The sequence below is a fragment of the Musca domestica genome, unplaced genomic scaffold (genome assembly GCF_030504385.1).
Source record: "Musca domestica strain aabys unplaced genomic scaffold, Musca_domestica.polishedcontigs.V.1.1 11, whole genome shotgun sequence".
Taxonomy (NCBI): domain Eukaryota; kingdom Metazoa; phylum Arthropoda; class Insecta; order Diptera; family Muscidae; genus Musca; species Musca domestica.
Genome location: NW_026712133.1, coordinates 17,849,777 through 17,864,935, shown reverse-complemented (window position 1 = coordinate 17,864,935; position 15,159 = coordinate 17,849,777). Strand labels below are relative to the sequence as shown.

The 15,159-nt window shown below is 34.8% G+C and overlaps 1 protein-coding gene across 1 annotated transcript in view; it reads left to right on the top strand.

Annotated features, from left to right (window-relative positions):
* LOC101896702 (zinc finger protein chinmo) overlaps nucleotides 1-14,900 on the top strand; it is a 135,988-nt gene extending 121,088 nt beyond the window's left edge. The window contains 5 exon segments of the mRNA XM_059131851.1: nucleotides 11,019-11,236; nucleotides 11,304-11,974; nucleotides 12,056-12,209; nucleotides 12,894-13,128; nucleotides 13,303-14,900. Of these exon segments, the coding sequence (XP_058987834.1) occupies nucleotides 11,019-11,236; nucleotides 11,304-11,974; nucleotides 12,056-12,209; nucleotides 12,894-13,128; nucleotides 13,303-14,231 (2,207 nt within the window). The 3' untranslated portion in view covers nucleotides 14,232-14,900.
* Nucleotides 14,901-15,159: the final 259 nt, after the last annotated feature.

Sequence of the window (15,159 nt, the reverse complement as noted above, 5' to 3'; positions counted from 1 at the left end):
GTTTAACTCACACTGTTGAGTGTTATAACCGTTGAGAATGCCCAAAAATTTTAAATGAATGAAGAGCATCGCCCCAAATGACATTTGCTTGGCTGCTACTGCATGCAAAAGCATTGAGCAGTAAATACGTTACTTGTCTCACCAAGCCGAAGTTGCCTACTCTCTTCGGGGCTCTTATTTATTTGTGGTACACTTTATTTATATTTGTTTTTGTATTATTCTTTTTTTGTTTTTGTTTATTTTTTCTATTTAACCGGCTGTTTTGAAAAATTTTTTTCTGATTCTTTTTTCTTATTTTTGAATGTTATGCGAACTATATAGTTGGTTTGGTTGCCTATGTAGGCAAATGTGTTATTGCTGATCGTAGTTGAATGACGTTTGTCAATTTTTTTTTGTTAAGGAGTAGAGAGTAAGGATCGACTCACACATATAGTTGAGGCGACGATCTGCTGCAGAAGCTGTTTCATTAAAAATAGGTCGATTTGTTTACTATACACCAAGAGGGAGAGAAAGATAGACAGCCAGTGTGACTGACTGAGTGAGTGATTGAATGACTAGTTGGCTGGCTGTGTGTGAATTTGATTATATGATTTTATTGTTGATGTTATTGTCATTATTATTAGTATTTTTTTTATTCACATCCATATCAAAAACGACGCAACTGCACTTGTCCGACCGATGGCTGTGACGAATTTTGATAATAACCGCAAAAAAATACGCGCAAAGAACTTGATAAACAAACCGAAAAAAAACGCCAAATTTATTTGTATATGTGTTTTTAGTAGGTCACACTAATACACACAATAGAATTTTTGGGCAAATAACAGAATTGTACACGCGCCAATCGAATAGATTAAAATAATATAGTTATAAAGAGTGCAAGAGGCATTTGCAACGAACGACATTCCAATGTAGAAACGGGATAATTTTTTTCATTTTGTGACGCATTAGGAATTCGCTGTGAGTCCGAATTCGAATTCAGTGTTGTATTCTGGCAATGAAAATAATTTCGTCTCCATGACGAGAGGGGCATGCACGCAACTACATGCACATGAATGAATGAAAATGGGCAATACTTCTCCAACCTAACACGCAATTACGGAAAACATTGAAATTAGGAAATGCGTAGAAATAGATAAGTACTCGTAATAGGTGGCTATTGCCTACCACAATTTCTGATTCCTGGAAATTACGCATATAAGTGGTAATGAATAATAACAAAGGGGTGTGTGACATACTGCCACCGTAAATGTACGTTTTATGAAAATGCGTCGTTTACATGGTATGCAATCTATAGATTTGACAAATCAATTATGCACATTTATTAAAATGCGTTCCATGCAAATATGGCCTTACATGAATGTTACTGAACTATAGAACTCTATTTTTTATATGAATTGACCAGCAAATTCTTTCTCAAAGAGTAGCGCAATTTAATTCTCTTTTGCTACAAAACTGTATACAGTAAACATACAGCATTGTATGATTGCAAGCAATCAGCTGATTCCAGTAAAAATTCTGAGAAATGATAGGGCAACCAAACAGAGATTATGCAACAAATATAAAAAAGTATTAATAATTTTAGGTGCTCCTTGTCTGCATTTTGTGTTCGAGTGTGAAGACTATTTTTATTTTTTTTTTTTTTTTTTTTTTTTTTGACGTTGATATGTCAAAAATAAGTATATCTTTTTTTAAGTTTTCTTATACAACACGTATCGGAGGTTGTTATAATTTGCATGTTTCAACAATTTTTACTAATTTGAATTATTTTTTATTCAAAAATTTCAAATTCAAAATTGATTTGACAGTTTATTGTCCCAGCAGCTTTGTCGATGCGACTACCTGTATTATTCTTCCATGTATTTTAGTAAAGTTGATTAATCATAGGTCTATAAAACCCTGTGTTAAAGGCACAGGGATGAATTTGAGGCTGCCATTGTGAGGGCGCAAAAATGTTCAGAGGTCGGCAGGGCTGTAGGGTGGACTCATTTAAGTTAGGCAACTTTTTGGCTATACGAAGACCTGGTGCTGGATAAGTAATTTTTTCGGTGAATAATGTCGCTCCTATCACCCAAATACCGAATAAAGGGAAACACCGTTGTATGGGGGCTATACTAAGACTTGTACCTGCGTAGACAACTTTCTGTCACAGGCTGCAATACCCATTAGGAACTTCAAATACTAAATTTTACGCAATTCCGCTGAATAATGTCGCTAATGTCACTTAAATACCGAATAAAGGGAGGTACCGTTGTATGGGGGCGATACTAAAAGGAGAACCTGCATAGACTATTTTCCGTCAAAGGTTTTAGTACCCATTAGGAACTTCAAATACGAAATTTAAAAAACTCCGGCGAATAATATCCCAAAATCGCCAAAATATCGTATATCGGGAGATGCCCTTATATGGGGGCTATACTAAGACCTGGACCTGCATAGATAATTTTCCATCATTGGTTGTAGTGCCCATTACGAACTTCAAATGCGAAATTTTATGCAATTCCAGTGAATAATGTGGTAGAAATACTGAATATCTCGGTGTAGCTTTATATGGATGCTATACTAAAACGTAGATGCTATACTAAACGATCGACAATTCTCTTCCAAAGGGTAAAGTACTCAGGGAGAACTCCTTGTGTATAATTTCAAACAATTCCATTGAAAAATGTAGTTAAAATCATCAAAATACCGAAAATCGGGGGTAACGTTGGACGGAGGATATACTATATACATATAGCCCATCTTCGAACTTGACCTGACTGCAGACAAAAGATTGACCTGTGCAGAATTTTAGTTTTCTATCTTTATTCGTGTTGACTCTAGCGTGTTTACAACAGACGGACAGGGCTAAATCGTCTTAGAATTTTACGCTGATCAAGAATATACATTGTAGGGTCGAAAATTAATATTTCGATGAGTTACATACGGAATGACGAACTTAATATACCCTCCATACTATGTATGGTGGAGGGTATAGAAATGTGGAGTTAAGCCTATTTACTCAAATAGAAATGTTATTCCTTTTTGGGAACGACTTTGATTTTAGTTCGCATTTCCAGTGAATAAATTAATTGAACTTATGAACCTTTTCTGACGTAGTTTGTTTCAAACTAAAAATGCAATGTTTGTAAGAAGTAAAGAATGTTAGTTAAATAATTGGAGTGGTTATAAGATGCATTTTCGTAGGTAATGTATTTCTATAAAGAATTTAATTTTGTGGAATAACGTCAACATTTTATTCATCTCTAGTTGACACAATTAGACTCTTAGTACAGAGTTGTATTTCCCCTAGTGCCTTTTAAGTTATACAACCTTTATTGTTATGCCATGGTTTGATTCATATTTTGAACTTTTAAATGTGGCCTTTTCTAGCCCAAGAAGATCAAAAACGCATTCCTAATCCGTTTTTATAAGCAATACAATTAGTTTATTGTGCTCACAAAAAAACAAATACCGACCAAAAATACTATGAAAATTTTGTGTTTTCACGATGATTCAACAAAAAATGTAACATGGCTCTACTCCGATTGGCGGGTAACGCATGGGCTTGTGGCGATCAACCAAATGTGGGTGTGGTACTTGATGCCCACGCAGGTGTCTGAAGTATTTTCACTATTATGTCGTAACTAAAAATATTTATATATATTTATCGGTATTTATACATAAATGTGATAAAAAAATTAAAAATCCAATTTTTTATTATCAAGAATTGAAATGTTATTAGGAATTTTCATTTGTTTCGATTACATATTTTCAATAATTATTATCACACGACTTTGTCGGAGCCAGCTGGTGAATCATACGCCTGCCTGCCTATTCTATGTTGTTTTTCAGCGAATTGTTTTCTTTTTTTTGCACATTTGCACTACAACTACTATGAAGTGCTGCAGCCATATATATCGTCAAATAAGAAACAAACAAAATAGTATATAGCTACTTCTGAATATTTTTCGTATTTAGTGTTTTTTTTTTTTTGCTCTTGTATTGCTTGTTTGTTTTCTTTTTTAAGTTTATTTTGTATGTGGCCTAAATTCAGTGTTATTTTCCAGCGCGTGCATTTGGTTGGGATCGGGGGGAATATGAACGGCACTATGCTGCTGCTATTGAATCGCTTATCAGTTATGAGGGGTGAAAAAAGTGTGAAAATAATTTTGTTGATGTTAGATAGTTATGGCTTTGATGCTTTATATACAGATAGATATGTGCTGTATGTGTGTGGTGGCATGACATAGAGTTTTCTGTTCATTTGGAGATTAAAAATGAAGAAAATTATATATTAATTAAACTATTAATTCTGATTACTAACAATATGAATTGCTGGGTTATTCCAAAATTCCAATTTTAAATTTTTTGCTTTAAAAAATACATTCTTTATTTTTGTTCTCTTCTAAAAACTGCTTCCCCATTTGAAATTCGTTTGCAAAGCTATTATATATGTTTTTACAAAAATCAAAGCATACTTTGAGGCTCTTAAATTAAAATCTACTTGAAAAGTACCTTTGAACACCTGTGGCATTATAAATATTACACTATGCGACAAAAATATTAAAAACAAATACTTTTTTGGAATAAAGCAGTTCATAATAAAGCAGCTCGTGTTTACATTGGTACACGAGTGATTAATGAACCTTTTAAAATATATGAATTATTTTGAAAACTTTTATTTAAGGATTTCTGATGTAAAGCATACATTTCAAAGATATGCAATTAGGAACTTCCTAGAAGAAAAGTACAAAAGAATATTTAACAAAACAATAGAGCTGCAATAACTATGACCACTAAGATGATTTTATCCTGAACAATTTATCCAACTAAAAATCAATAGCAAACTATTGTACCATTTGTATAGGGTGAGATGGGAAAACTGCAACCAACTTCAGACTGCTGTCATTTCTAAGTCACTCGTCCGACAGCTGTTAAAATTATTCCAGTGACAACTCATTAGAGGGTTTACAAGCGTACATAAGCATTTTGGTGAGAATTTTCCAGAAAAAAAGTTATTCGTGATGGAATTCAAGCGTGATAGTGTGATTTTTTATATTTAGCCGGAAAACCACAAGTGGCTATCGTTAGAGCACTCCAGAATTTAAATGTGAATAAATCTTTTGTGACTCGTACCATCGCCCGTTAACGTGATACTGGTAGCATAGCCCGACGTCAAGGACGGAAGAAAACAGCAACATCAGCAGAAATGGTTCGAAAAGTAAAAAAAGCGACTTGATCGAAACCCGTCTCACAGTGGCCGAAAAATGGCTCGTGAGCTGAACATATCGCAATATTCCATTCGGCAAATATTGAAAAATGAGCTCGGGGTAAAGCCAATGAAATTCCAAAAAGTGCAAGAACTTACACCGCAACTGAAAGAAAATTGACTCAAAAGGCTAAAGAGTTGCTTCGCTTGGCCGAAAGCGGTGAACTGCCGAATTTGGTTTTCTCCGATGAGAAAACATTCGTTGTCCAGCAGTTTGTAAACAAACAAAACGATCGTGTTTACTTGCTAAAGAGGTCAGCTGAAAATGTGCACCTTCGGTTGGCCACCAGAACTCAAGATGGTGTGGGCCGCCATAACAGCCAATGGTAGCTCTCCGCTCATATTAATTGACCGTTGCATCAGAATAATTGCCGAATATTATCGCGAAAATATTCTGGAGGGTGTATTAAAGCCTTGGGCACGCAAACATTTTGGCCGCAGACCTTGGACATTATAACAGGACAAGAATGGTTACAAAATGAGGTTCCTCGCTTCATTTCCAGAGCACAATGGCCACCAAAATCTCCGGATACCAATCCGATGCACTATTGTATTTTAGAAAGCAAGTTTGGGACTAAAAAATACCAAAGTGTCGATCACCTCAAGCAAGCGCTTCGCCGGGAATGGACCAAAATACCACAGAGCAATATTCGGGCAGCTTGTGACGGTTTCATTGGCCGTTTGAAAGCCCTAATTCGTGCTAAAGGTGACCAATTCGAATAAATTCTAAACTTATTCTAAAATGCTATTTCCGACATTTTTTGTTTTTATTCAATAAAATTAAAAAAATGTAAAAATTATGGTGTTTGACTTTGGTACAGTTTTTTTTATCTCACCCTGTATAAAGTTTCCCTGTTCTATTAAATATTTTCATACTTTGAAACCTAAGAATATCTTATTACAAGAATATGACGATTCCTTTACCATACATAACCTCATTTTTTCGCATTAAATTTTGTAAGACCGTATTGACAACGTTTCCACAGAAATGCCGGTGGGCAGAAAAATAGAAAACCACAAAAACAACCAAAAAAAAAAAAATGTATAACGCCGCCATCTAACATACATTATTAACATAAACATTCCTTTATCCCAAAGTATATATATGTTAAATATTAAAGTAGAAGAAGACAGCGAAATGAAAAAAAAACTGAACCAAACAAACAATAAAAACAAGATAATATAAAGAATATGAATAAAATTGAAAGTTATCCTTTTATTATGAATGAATGAGAGCAAAAAAAAAAACAGAGACAAGACCTTGAACCCATAAAATCATGCCATATCATATAGTTGTTTTGGGGGGGTGTACAAATGTATATACTTTACAATGCGCGTTACAACGTTACATATATTTAATAGAAATAACAAAACAAGATGCACAGACATATATACTTGTATTTTCCTGCATACATACCTAATTTTCAGAGAAAATATGTATCTATGCTGTGCTACCCCATCGCCCACGCCCCCCATGACCGGGGAATACATACAAACACAGGATGAAGAGAAAATGCTAAAAGAAAATCAGGCATCAGTGTTTGGGGTAAATCAACGAGGAAAATAAGGCCAAGTTAATATGTATTTATGTAGGTATATACAAAAAGAAATAATTTCCTTGGTCTTGAACCATGAACATCAAAGGAAAACAACAACAGCCAAAAGAAGAACCACCACCACAACAAATATCTTTCGACCATTGAAAATGTAAACGCGCCAAATCTTTACACGAAATTGTGGGATGGAAACTCAAAATCGAATAAAATCTTAAGAATCAATGTTTTTGAATTATGGGATAATTTTTTTACCCACATTGTTGATTTACATTATCCATATTATCAGCAAATTATAAGAATAAGTTTTGGGGATAAGGGGATAAGTTCCCCCTCTTCTACATTTTTTTTTTTTTTTTGGAATTTTCGGATTAAGATTCCTTGAAATCACTTTTCTTCGGCAATACTAAAGATAACAATACGAGGAATATCTTGAATATTTGTCAACCTCCAAGCTAGTCCCCAAAGGGGTATTTTTGATACTTTTTTTTTCAAAAGATTGCTAAAAACTCCCCTGAAACGGGATCGTCCCAAGTCAAAATAATCCACAAAATTATTTGGCATTAAATTCTACCATGTCGCCTAAAAGCCATCAAAAGTCTAAATCTTATGTAAACTCCAGGATTTCAAATACATATTAAATCTGTAAGGAAAAATCAAAAGTTGGTCAGGGCCGACTATACTACACCACTATGGATATTTAGTAGAGTTCCCATAACAAAATAATTTATTTGAAGCAGATCATACCTCCTATCAACCTTTGGCTTTAGAGCAGTTATAATTTGGATCCAAAGAGAACTAATATATGGGAGGCAAATACAATATCATTGTTGTCCAATGCATATTACGAATGTGAGGGACTTAAACCCCAAATCGGATGAAATATATATATATATATATATATATATATATATATATATATATATATATATATATATATATATATATGGGTGCTATGGCTATATCTGAACCAATTTTTACCGAATTTGATGTACTTGCTTCTAGACTGAATTCGGTCGGATGTGCCAATATTCAGGTCATTAGGACTGATATTGGTTATTTGGTGCACAATTAATCCGCCCCGTGAAAATTGTTGCCCATTTAATTAAATTTATCTAAAAATCGGGGTACAAATTTTTCACCCTCGTTTTACGTAAAATTATTCTTTTTTTAACCCCCACATAGCATAAATTCCATTTACACGCAAAGAGAACAACCCAACTCCTCTAGAGCAACAAACTAGTTATTTATTTATTTATCTAAAAAAACGGCAATGTTTTCATGTCTTTGGCATTTTTATTACAACATTTCAATACACCTTTGTTCAGGCGGAACCAACCAAATTTTCTTGCCTATGCTGCGTCGTCCTTCTCTTTGTTGTTGTTTTCGTGATTGTTTATGGGGCACTTGTTGTATCTCACAAACTTTATACTTAAAGAAATTTGAAAAGACAGTTTGCCAGCAGTCAACTTTTTTGACAACCAATATCGCATTCATGCAAACACCCAACCAACCATCCACCCACTTTCTATTTCTATTTCTTTCCTGCCGAAATTCTCGCTCCAATGAAGAAGCAGACACAAAAAAGGAACCAAACGTCTTCGTGTCATGCACTCAAAGTAAAAGTGAAATATTTTATGTCTCTTGTTGTTGTTTGTTCTCCCTCTCATCGACACAATTTTTGGGGTTCCTGTCATTCGCTATGGCACCGAAACATTTGTGGGAAAATTGAACAGCTGTCAAATCGTTAAATGTCTTCTTAGCCAGTAGAGCGGGAGCGGGAGTGGTGCAGTGGGATGTATCAAGTGTAGATTGGAAAGCTTGCCATGTTGTTACTCCTGCTGGGCCAAAGTAATTGTTTTTAAAAATATGCCTTTAGAAGTTTCCCTTTCTGTTTTTTTCTTTTTTTTTTTTTTTTTTTGTTTTTTCTCTCGAGAAACAAGGAAATTGCCGTAGATATTTCTTGGTTGCCATGAAGATGGGTAGACATTTTTATATTTTAAGATTTTCCCAAACTCTAAATAAAGATCACAATTTATAGTGTGTTTTAAAGCATACTTTTAGGAAAATATATTATTACAATTTATATATTCTTACTAGCTGAACCCGGTGCGCTTCGCTACCCCTTTTGATTTTATATGCATTCAAAATTTTATTTACGAACATATGTTGGATAATAAAAACAAATTTGAAAATTAAAAAAAAAATAAATATTGCACTAATTTAATGCGTTAATAAACAAAATCATTACAAAAGCAGTAACATGACATGCATACACGAAGGATTTGTCCTTTGGATTTATTTATTTCATAGCAAATACCAAGTGTGCAGGAAACTGCAATTTTTTTAAGTAGAGTGGCATTTCTATTGCAGTTAGTGAATTCGAGATAGCAACATACTTCGCCGTAATAATCTTATTTCAAATAAATTGTTGTGTTGTTTTTTAGTGTTAGCCTAAGGCGTTGTGGGTCAATGGTTCTTATTAAAATCATATCCCAATCTGATCCGATTTAAATATAATTTAAAAAAAAATTACTTTTACACCAAACTCCGCCACACCTTTCATATTTCATTGAAATTGGTGGGTCAAATATGTGAAATCGGCCGAGAATATATATATGGGAGCTATATCCAAATCTTCACTAATTTCCAATTAATTTATCACATTTATTATTATAACCAAATTCCGCCACACATTCTGAATTTCATTGGAATCGGTCATATATATCGTGTTTGGTGCATAATATGTATGAAATCGGCGGAAATATATATGTTAGCTATATCCAAACCTCAACTGATTTCAATATAATTTGGCAATTTTTGCTGGTGCCAGATTTTGTCTCTCTCGCTTTGGGTGCATCAAATATGTGAAATCGGCTGAATATATATTTGGGAGCTATAATCACATCTGAGCGTATTTGAATATAATTTGTCAAATTTATTTTGGTACCAAATTTAGCCACTCATGCCGAATTTCGTTGGAATCGGAAATACGTATCGTGTTTTGTGCATCAAATATGTGAAATCGGCGAAAAATATATATGGGAGCTATATCCAAATCTGAACCGGTTTTAATATAATTTGACTAATTTATTTTCTAATCAAAATCCCGTTACATATTCCAAATTTCTTTGGAATCGAACATACATATCGTGTATGGTGCATAAAATACATGAAATCGGTCGAAAATATATATGAGAGCTATATCCAAATCTGAACCGATTTTAATATAATTTGACAAATGTATATTTGTTTTAATTTCCGCTACACATTCCAAATTTCATTGAAATTAGAGATACATAGCGTGTTTGGTGCATCAAATACATGAAATCGGTCGAAAATATATATGGGAGCTATATCCCAATCTGAACCGATTTCAATTTAATTTGACAAATTAATTTTGGCTCCCAATTCCGTTACTTATTTTAAATTTCATTACAATTGGAAATACATGTCGTGTTTGGTCCACCAAATACATGAAATCGGCCGAAAATATATATGGGAGCTATATCTAAATCTGAACCGATTTCAATATAATTTGGGAAATCAATTTTTTAGATAAAATCTATCACACGTTTCAAATTTCATTTAAATTGGGGATACATAGCGTGTTTGGTGCATCAAATGCTTGAAATCGGCCGAAAATATATATCGGAGCTATATCCAAATCTGAACCGATTTCAATATAATTTGACAAATTTATTTTCGGATTAAATCCCGTCACACATTCCAAATTTCATTGGAATCGAACATTCATATTGTGTTTGAGGCATCAAATGAACGAAATCGGTCGAAAATATATATGAGAGCTATATCCAAATCTGAACCGATTACAATATAATTTGGCAAACTTATTTTTGTTTCAAATTCCGTTACGTATTCCAAATTTGGAGACTGTATCTTCAACCAATCAATAGATATGTGCATATAAAATCTAAATTTTTGGGAGGTACCTCCGATTCTGCTGCTATATCTCCAGTTCCAAGTGGAAATTCAAAAATGTATATAGCCTATGTTATTTTCAGGCGATGTTGCAGTATATATGGAAATGTTCAGGAAAATCTATTCAGCGGTTTTCGAGTCCATAAATTACAAACAAACAAACAAACAAACAAACATACAAACATTTTCCTCTTTTATAGATATAAGATTCACAAAATTTCTTAAAAGTGTTTGAATAAAAATTAATGAACTATTCTTCTTCTTCCTTTCAGGCACTGTTTTCAAAGCTCACAAATTAATATTGGCGGCATGTTCGAAAAAATTTGCCGATCTCTTTGAGACAACACCCACAAATGGACAATGTGTTGTCATACTGGAGGCAACGTCCTCCGACAACATGGCGGCATTGCTCGAATTTATGTACAAAGGTGAAGTACATGTCTCACAAGAGGCCCTCAACAGTTTCCTCAAATCTGCCGAAAATTTACAGGTAAATATACCAGGCTCTGCTATCGATCAAGTAATTCAATGAACAATTTCTTTTTTTTTTAATGCAGGTCAAAGGTTTGTCCACGGAAACAGGGCGTTTGGCAGCCCAGCAGGCTCAGCAACACATTGAATCCTCTTCGCTGCTGGATTCCCCCAGCCGACGCAGTATACGTAACAGCATTAGCGGTGCTGGCAACAACAGTCTAACCGGCTCTTCCAGCTTGGGTTCGGGTAACATAAACAGTTCCGCCGGCGGCATCAATGCACCGGGCGGAGGTGGTGGCGGTAATTTAGGTTTACCGGAACGTTGTCCCAGTACAGGAGGTATAATTAGTGGCCCACCATCGGGTACAAATAGTTCTGCTGGTGGTAGCTCTGCCGCTGGTTTAGGTAGCGGCGCTGGCGCTGCTCTCCATCTCGGTAGCTCTACCGGTAGTCTGAAACAAGAATGCGATTCACTCATGCATCCCAGTAGTTCAACATTGGGAAATATGTCCTCATATGTGCCGCCCATGTATAGACCAATTTCATATGAACCATTGCGTAAACGTGCCCTCCGCAGTCCCTATGCCGAACAGGAAGTACGTGGCAGTGTGCTGAGAGACGGTTCGAAAAATCCATCAGAGTGTCCAAGCCCGATCAGTAAACCTCCGTATCATCGACCATCGTCCAGTGCATCGTCGACAGCACCAACAGAGGCAGATACAATGCATTCGGAAAGGGCATCGCCACAATCGAGGTGATTTTTTGTGAAGAGATTTTTAGCTAGTTTTAAGAGTAAACATTAATTGTTGTTGTTGTTTTTCTCCGCGCATTTTAGTCGTTACGATAATCACAGTCCCAGCACCACAGGAGGCAATGGTAATACAAACAGCGGCACATTGGATAGATCGGTTAAAATGGAACGTAATAATGGCAGTACAAAAGAGGCTAACAATGATGATGATCATGAAGATTTAGATGATCCCAGAGAGGTGAGTAGAAAAGGGAAATTTATATGGGTTTCGAGCTTAGGAAGTTTTCAAAGACTCCAAATAAAAATTCGTTGGCTGAGAAATGCATACGCCAGGACTTGTAATGTAATTGCTTCATCTGGAGAAAATCTTCAACGCGTAATTTGTCCGATTTGAAAATAAACGAGGACTGGAATTTTCCTACAGAAGCATTCCTCAGGACCTGAGAGCTATTTTTTCGTTGAGTGAATCGGTCTTACTTTAAGAAATATTTTTTTTTTATCTTAAGAAAATGTATATGGATACAAAATATCCTCCTGTTAACAGAGGGCTCAATTTGTTTCGTAGTAAGAAATACTAAATTCATATATTCAATATGACATTTTGTTGGAAACTCCACCATAAAAATATCCTATCCCAATGAAAAATATCCAATTTTGAAAATATATAGTTACAACAAAACTCAATTTCAACAGAGTAGCTTTGATTGTTAAATTAAGTCCTGGGGATTGATTTATAAATATTCAAAAAAATCTCAGGCACTGAAGATAGGTTACAGCTAAAAAGCTCATCAAGAAACTTTATTCCAATACAACAATCCTCAGACCCCGAAAACAAAAAGCTTTCAAAAAAACTCGACGGACCTTAGGAACTGACTGATTGGCATCCTGTTCCATAACTAAATATTTTTCTAACCTATTCTAGAACTGCGCTGAAGATTTACGGGTTAAATTGGAAAATTCCAATTATTCACCCCCACCACCACCCACCTCAAATACCTCACCCACCACACCAACCGCTTTATTGGAGAGCCTAAAAAATCCTGATGGCTCTTTGCCCGGTAGTTTAGCGGCTTCAATACCACCCGCCGATATGTTAAATGTATGGAATGCCACAAAATTGAATAATAAAAACAGTGGCATGGTAAATACAGCTGATGGTAAGTAATAGTTTTTTGTTTTTTTAATTTCAACAACAACAATTGGCTAATTTGCAAAAGAAAAATTAAAACAAATTATTTTTTTATTTTTCCTTCCCTCCGCTCCAACACACCAAAAAAAAAAAAAAAAACAATTAAACGCTTTGTTCGTTCCTAATTTGGATACACTTGTAGGCAAGAAACTTAAATGTTTGTATTGCGATCGTTTGTATGGCTATGAGACAAATCTGCGAGCGCATATACGGCAACGTCATCAGGGTATCCGGGTGCCATGTCCGTTCTGTTCACGTACATTTACACGCAACAATACCGTACGCCGTCACATTGCAAGAGAACACAAACAAGAGATTGGCCTGAGTGCTGGTGCCACCATTGCCCCAGCTTCCGTTGCCGCTGCAGCAGCGGCCACCAATCATTCACAATAGGATGCGGCCGCAACAGCGGCGGCAGCAGTAGTTATGAGTGCACAAAAAGAGGCTAATAAACAACGTAAACGCAAGTCATTAAAAATGGCACTGGAGAAGTGTATGCAGCGCAGAGATGCTGGTGGTGATCAACCACAGCAACCACAGGCGCTGATTACTTCTCCAACCATGACAGCTCCGGCTGTTCCTCCTGCTAGTACAACAACATCGCCAACTAAGGCTCAAACCGAGTCAACATTAGATCTAACCAAGGATGATGAAGATAAAAATCTTAGCCATGAAATGGATACCACAGAAACTGAAACCTCTATGGATACATCCGCTGAAGTGGCAAATTCAGAATTGTCCAAATCTAGAGTTGAAGAGGAGGAAGAAGATGAGGATTTGCAATCTGCGGAATCATCGTTTAATTGTCAAAATTTAAGCAAAGAAACAAATAACCAGGATTCTTCAGATGACAAACCCTTAGATTATACAAATTCTTCCTGCAACAAGGAGCCGAAGGCAGAAGTTGCAAAAGAGCACGAGCAGGAGCAGGAACAGGAGAAGGCGATGGAGCAGCAAACTGTTACACAAGAATCGCAGATACAGCAGGAGAAAAATAATAACAACAACGATGATGAGAATGACGACAACAATGTTAAAGAAAAAGAATTAGCCTCTACAAAAAGTGAATGAAGAAATTGACATCAATTTTCATTCAAATCGCGCAGCACTCATTGAGAGTAAAAAAAAAAAGAAAATGCCTAAATATTAAGAAAACTACTGTTGCAACTGCTGTTGCTGGATGGAATAAAACAATATGGCCAAAAATATTAGTTTTTGGCCTAAAAGGCTTTGTTAAGCATATGAAACATGTGGAAAGCCTACAAAAAAAGAGATAAACTAAAACGCCAAAACTCTTTTAATGCTAAATTTATGTTCTAATCTTAACCGAAGAAAGCCTAAAAGCTGTAAACTAATTTGTCATTATTATGTACAGAGCTACTATAAAAAAATGTGTGAATATTTTGTTTTTTGTTTTGTAATTGTAATCGTTTAGTTTGCCAAGAATTTTTCAGTTTCCATTTTAATTATTATTTCTCCGTGTTCATTGTTGTTAAAAGAAAGAAAAAACAAATAGTACGATTTTCTCGTTGTTACATAAAATCGTTAAAATGCAAATTTTATAGCAAAGAAAACTAAATCAATGAAAGAATGAATGAATGAATTACAATCAATCAATCAAGCAAATAATCATTATGAAAAGAATCCGACTGAAAAATCGTTTTCAGGGTGCTAATAATATTTTTTTAGTTTCTTTTTGTTGATGATCTTTAATTTAATTGAATTGAAAAAAAAAAACAAAATCAAAACCAAAAAAGAAAAGAAAAATGCAAATTTAAAAGAAAACAAACAAAGAAAATAACATGAATTTACATATTGAACGTTATTGAAGGAATGAAATGAAATGAAATGAAATGAAAAGAGAAACAAACAAAGCCTTAAATTAAATAAAAAAGAAAATAATAGTTAAAATTCACAAGAAAAAATGGAAAGTCTAAAGAAGAATAATTACAACAAAGTTTGAACGTTTTTGGATTGATAAAAACATATATATACGTTT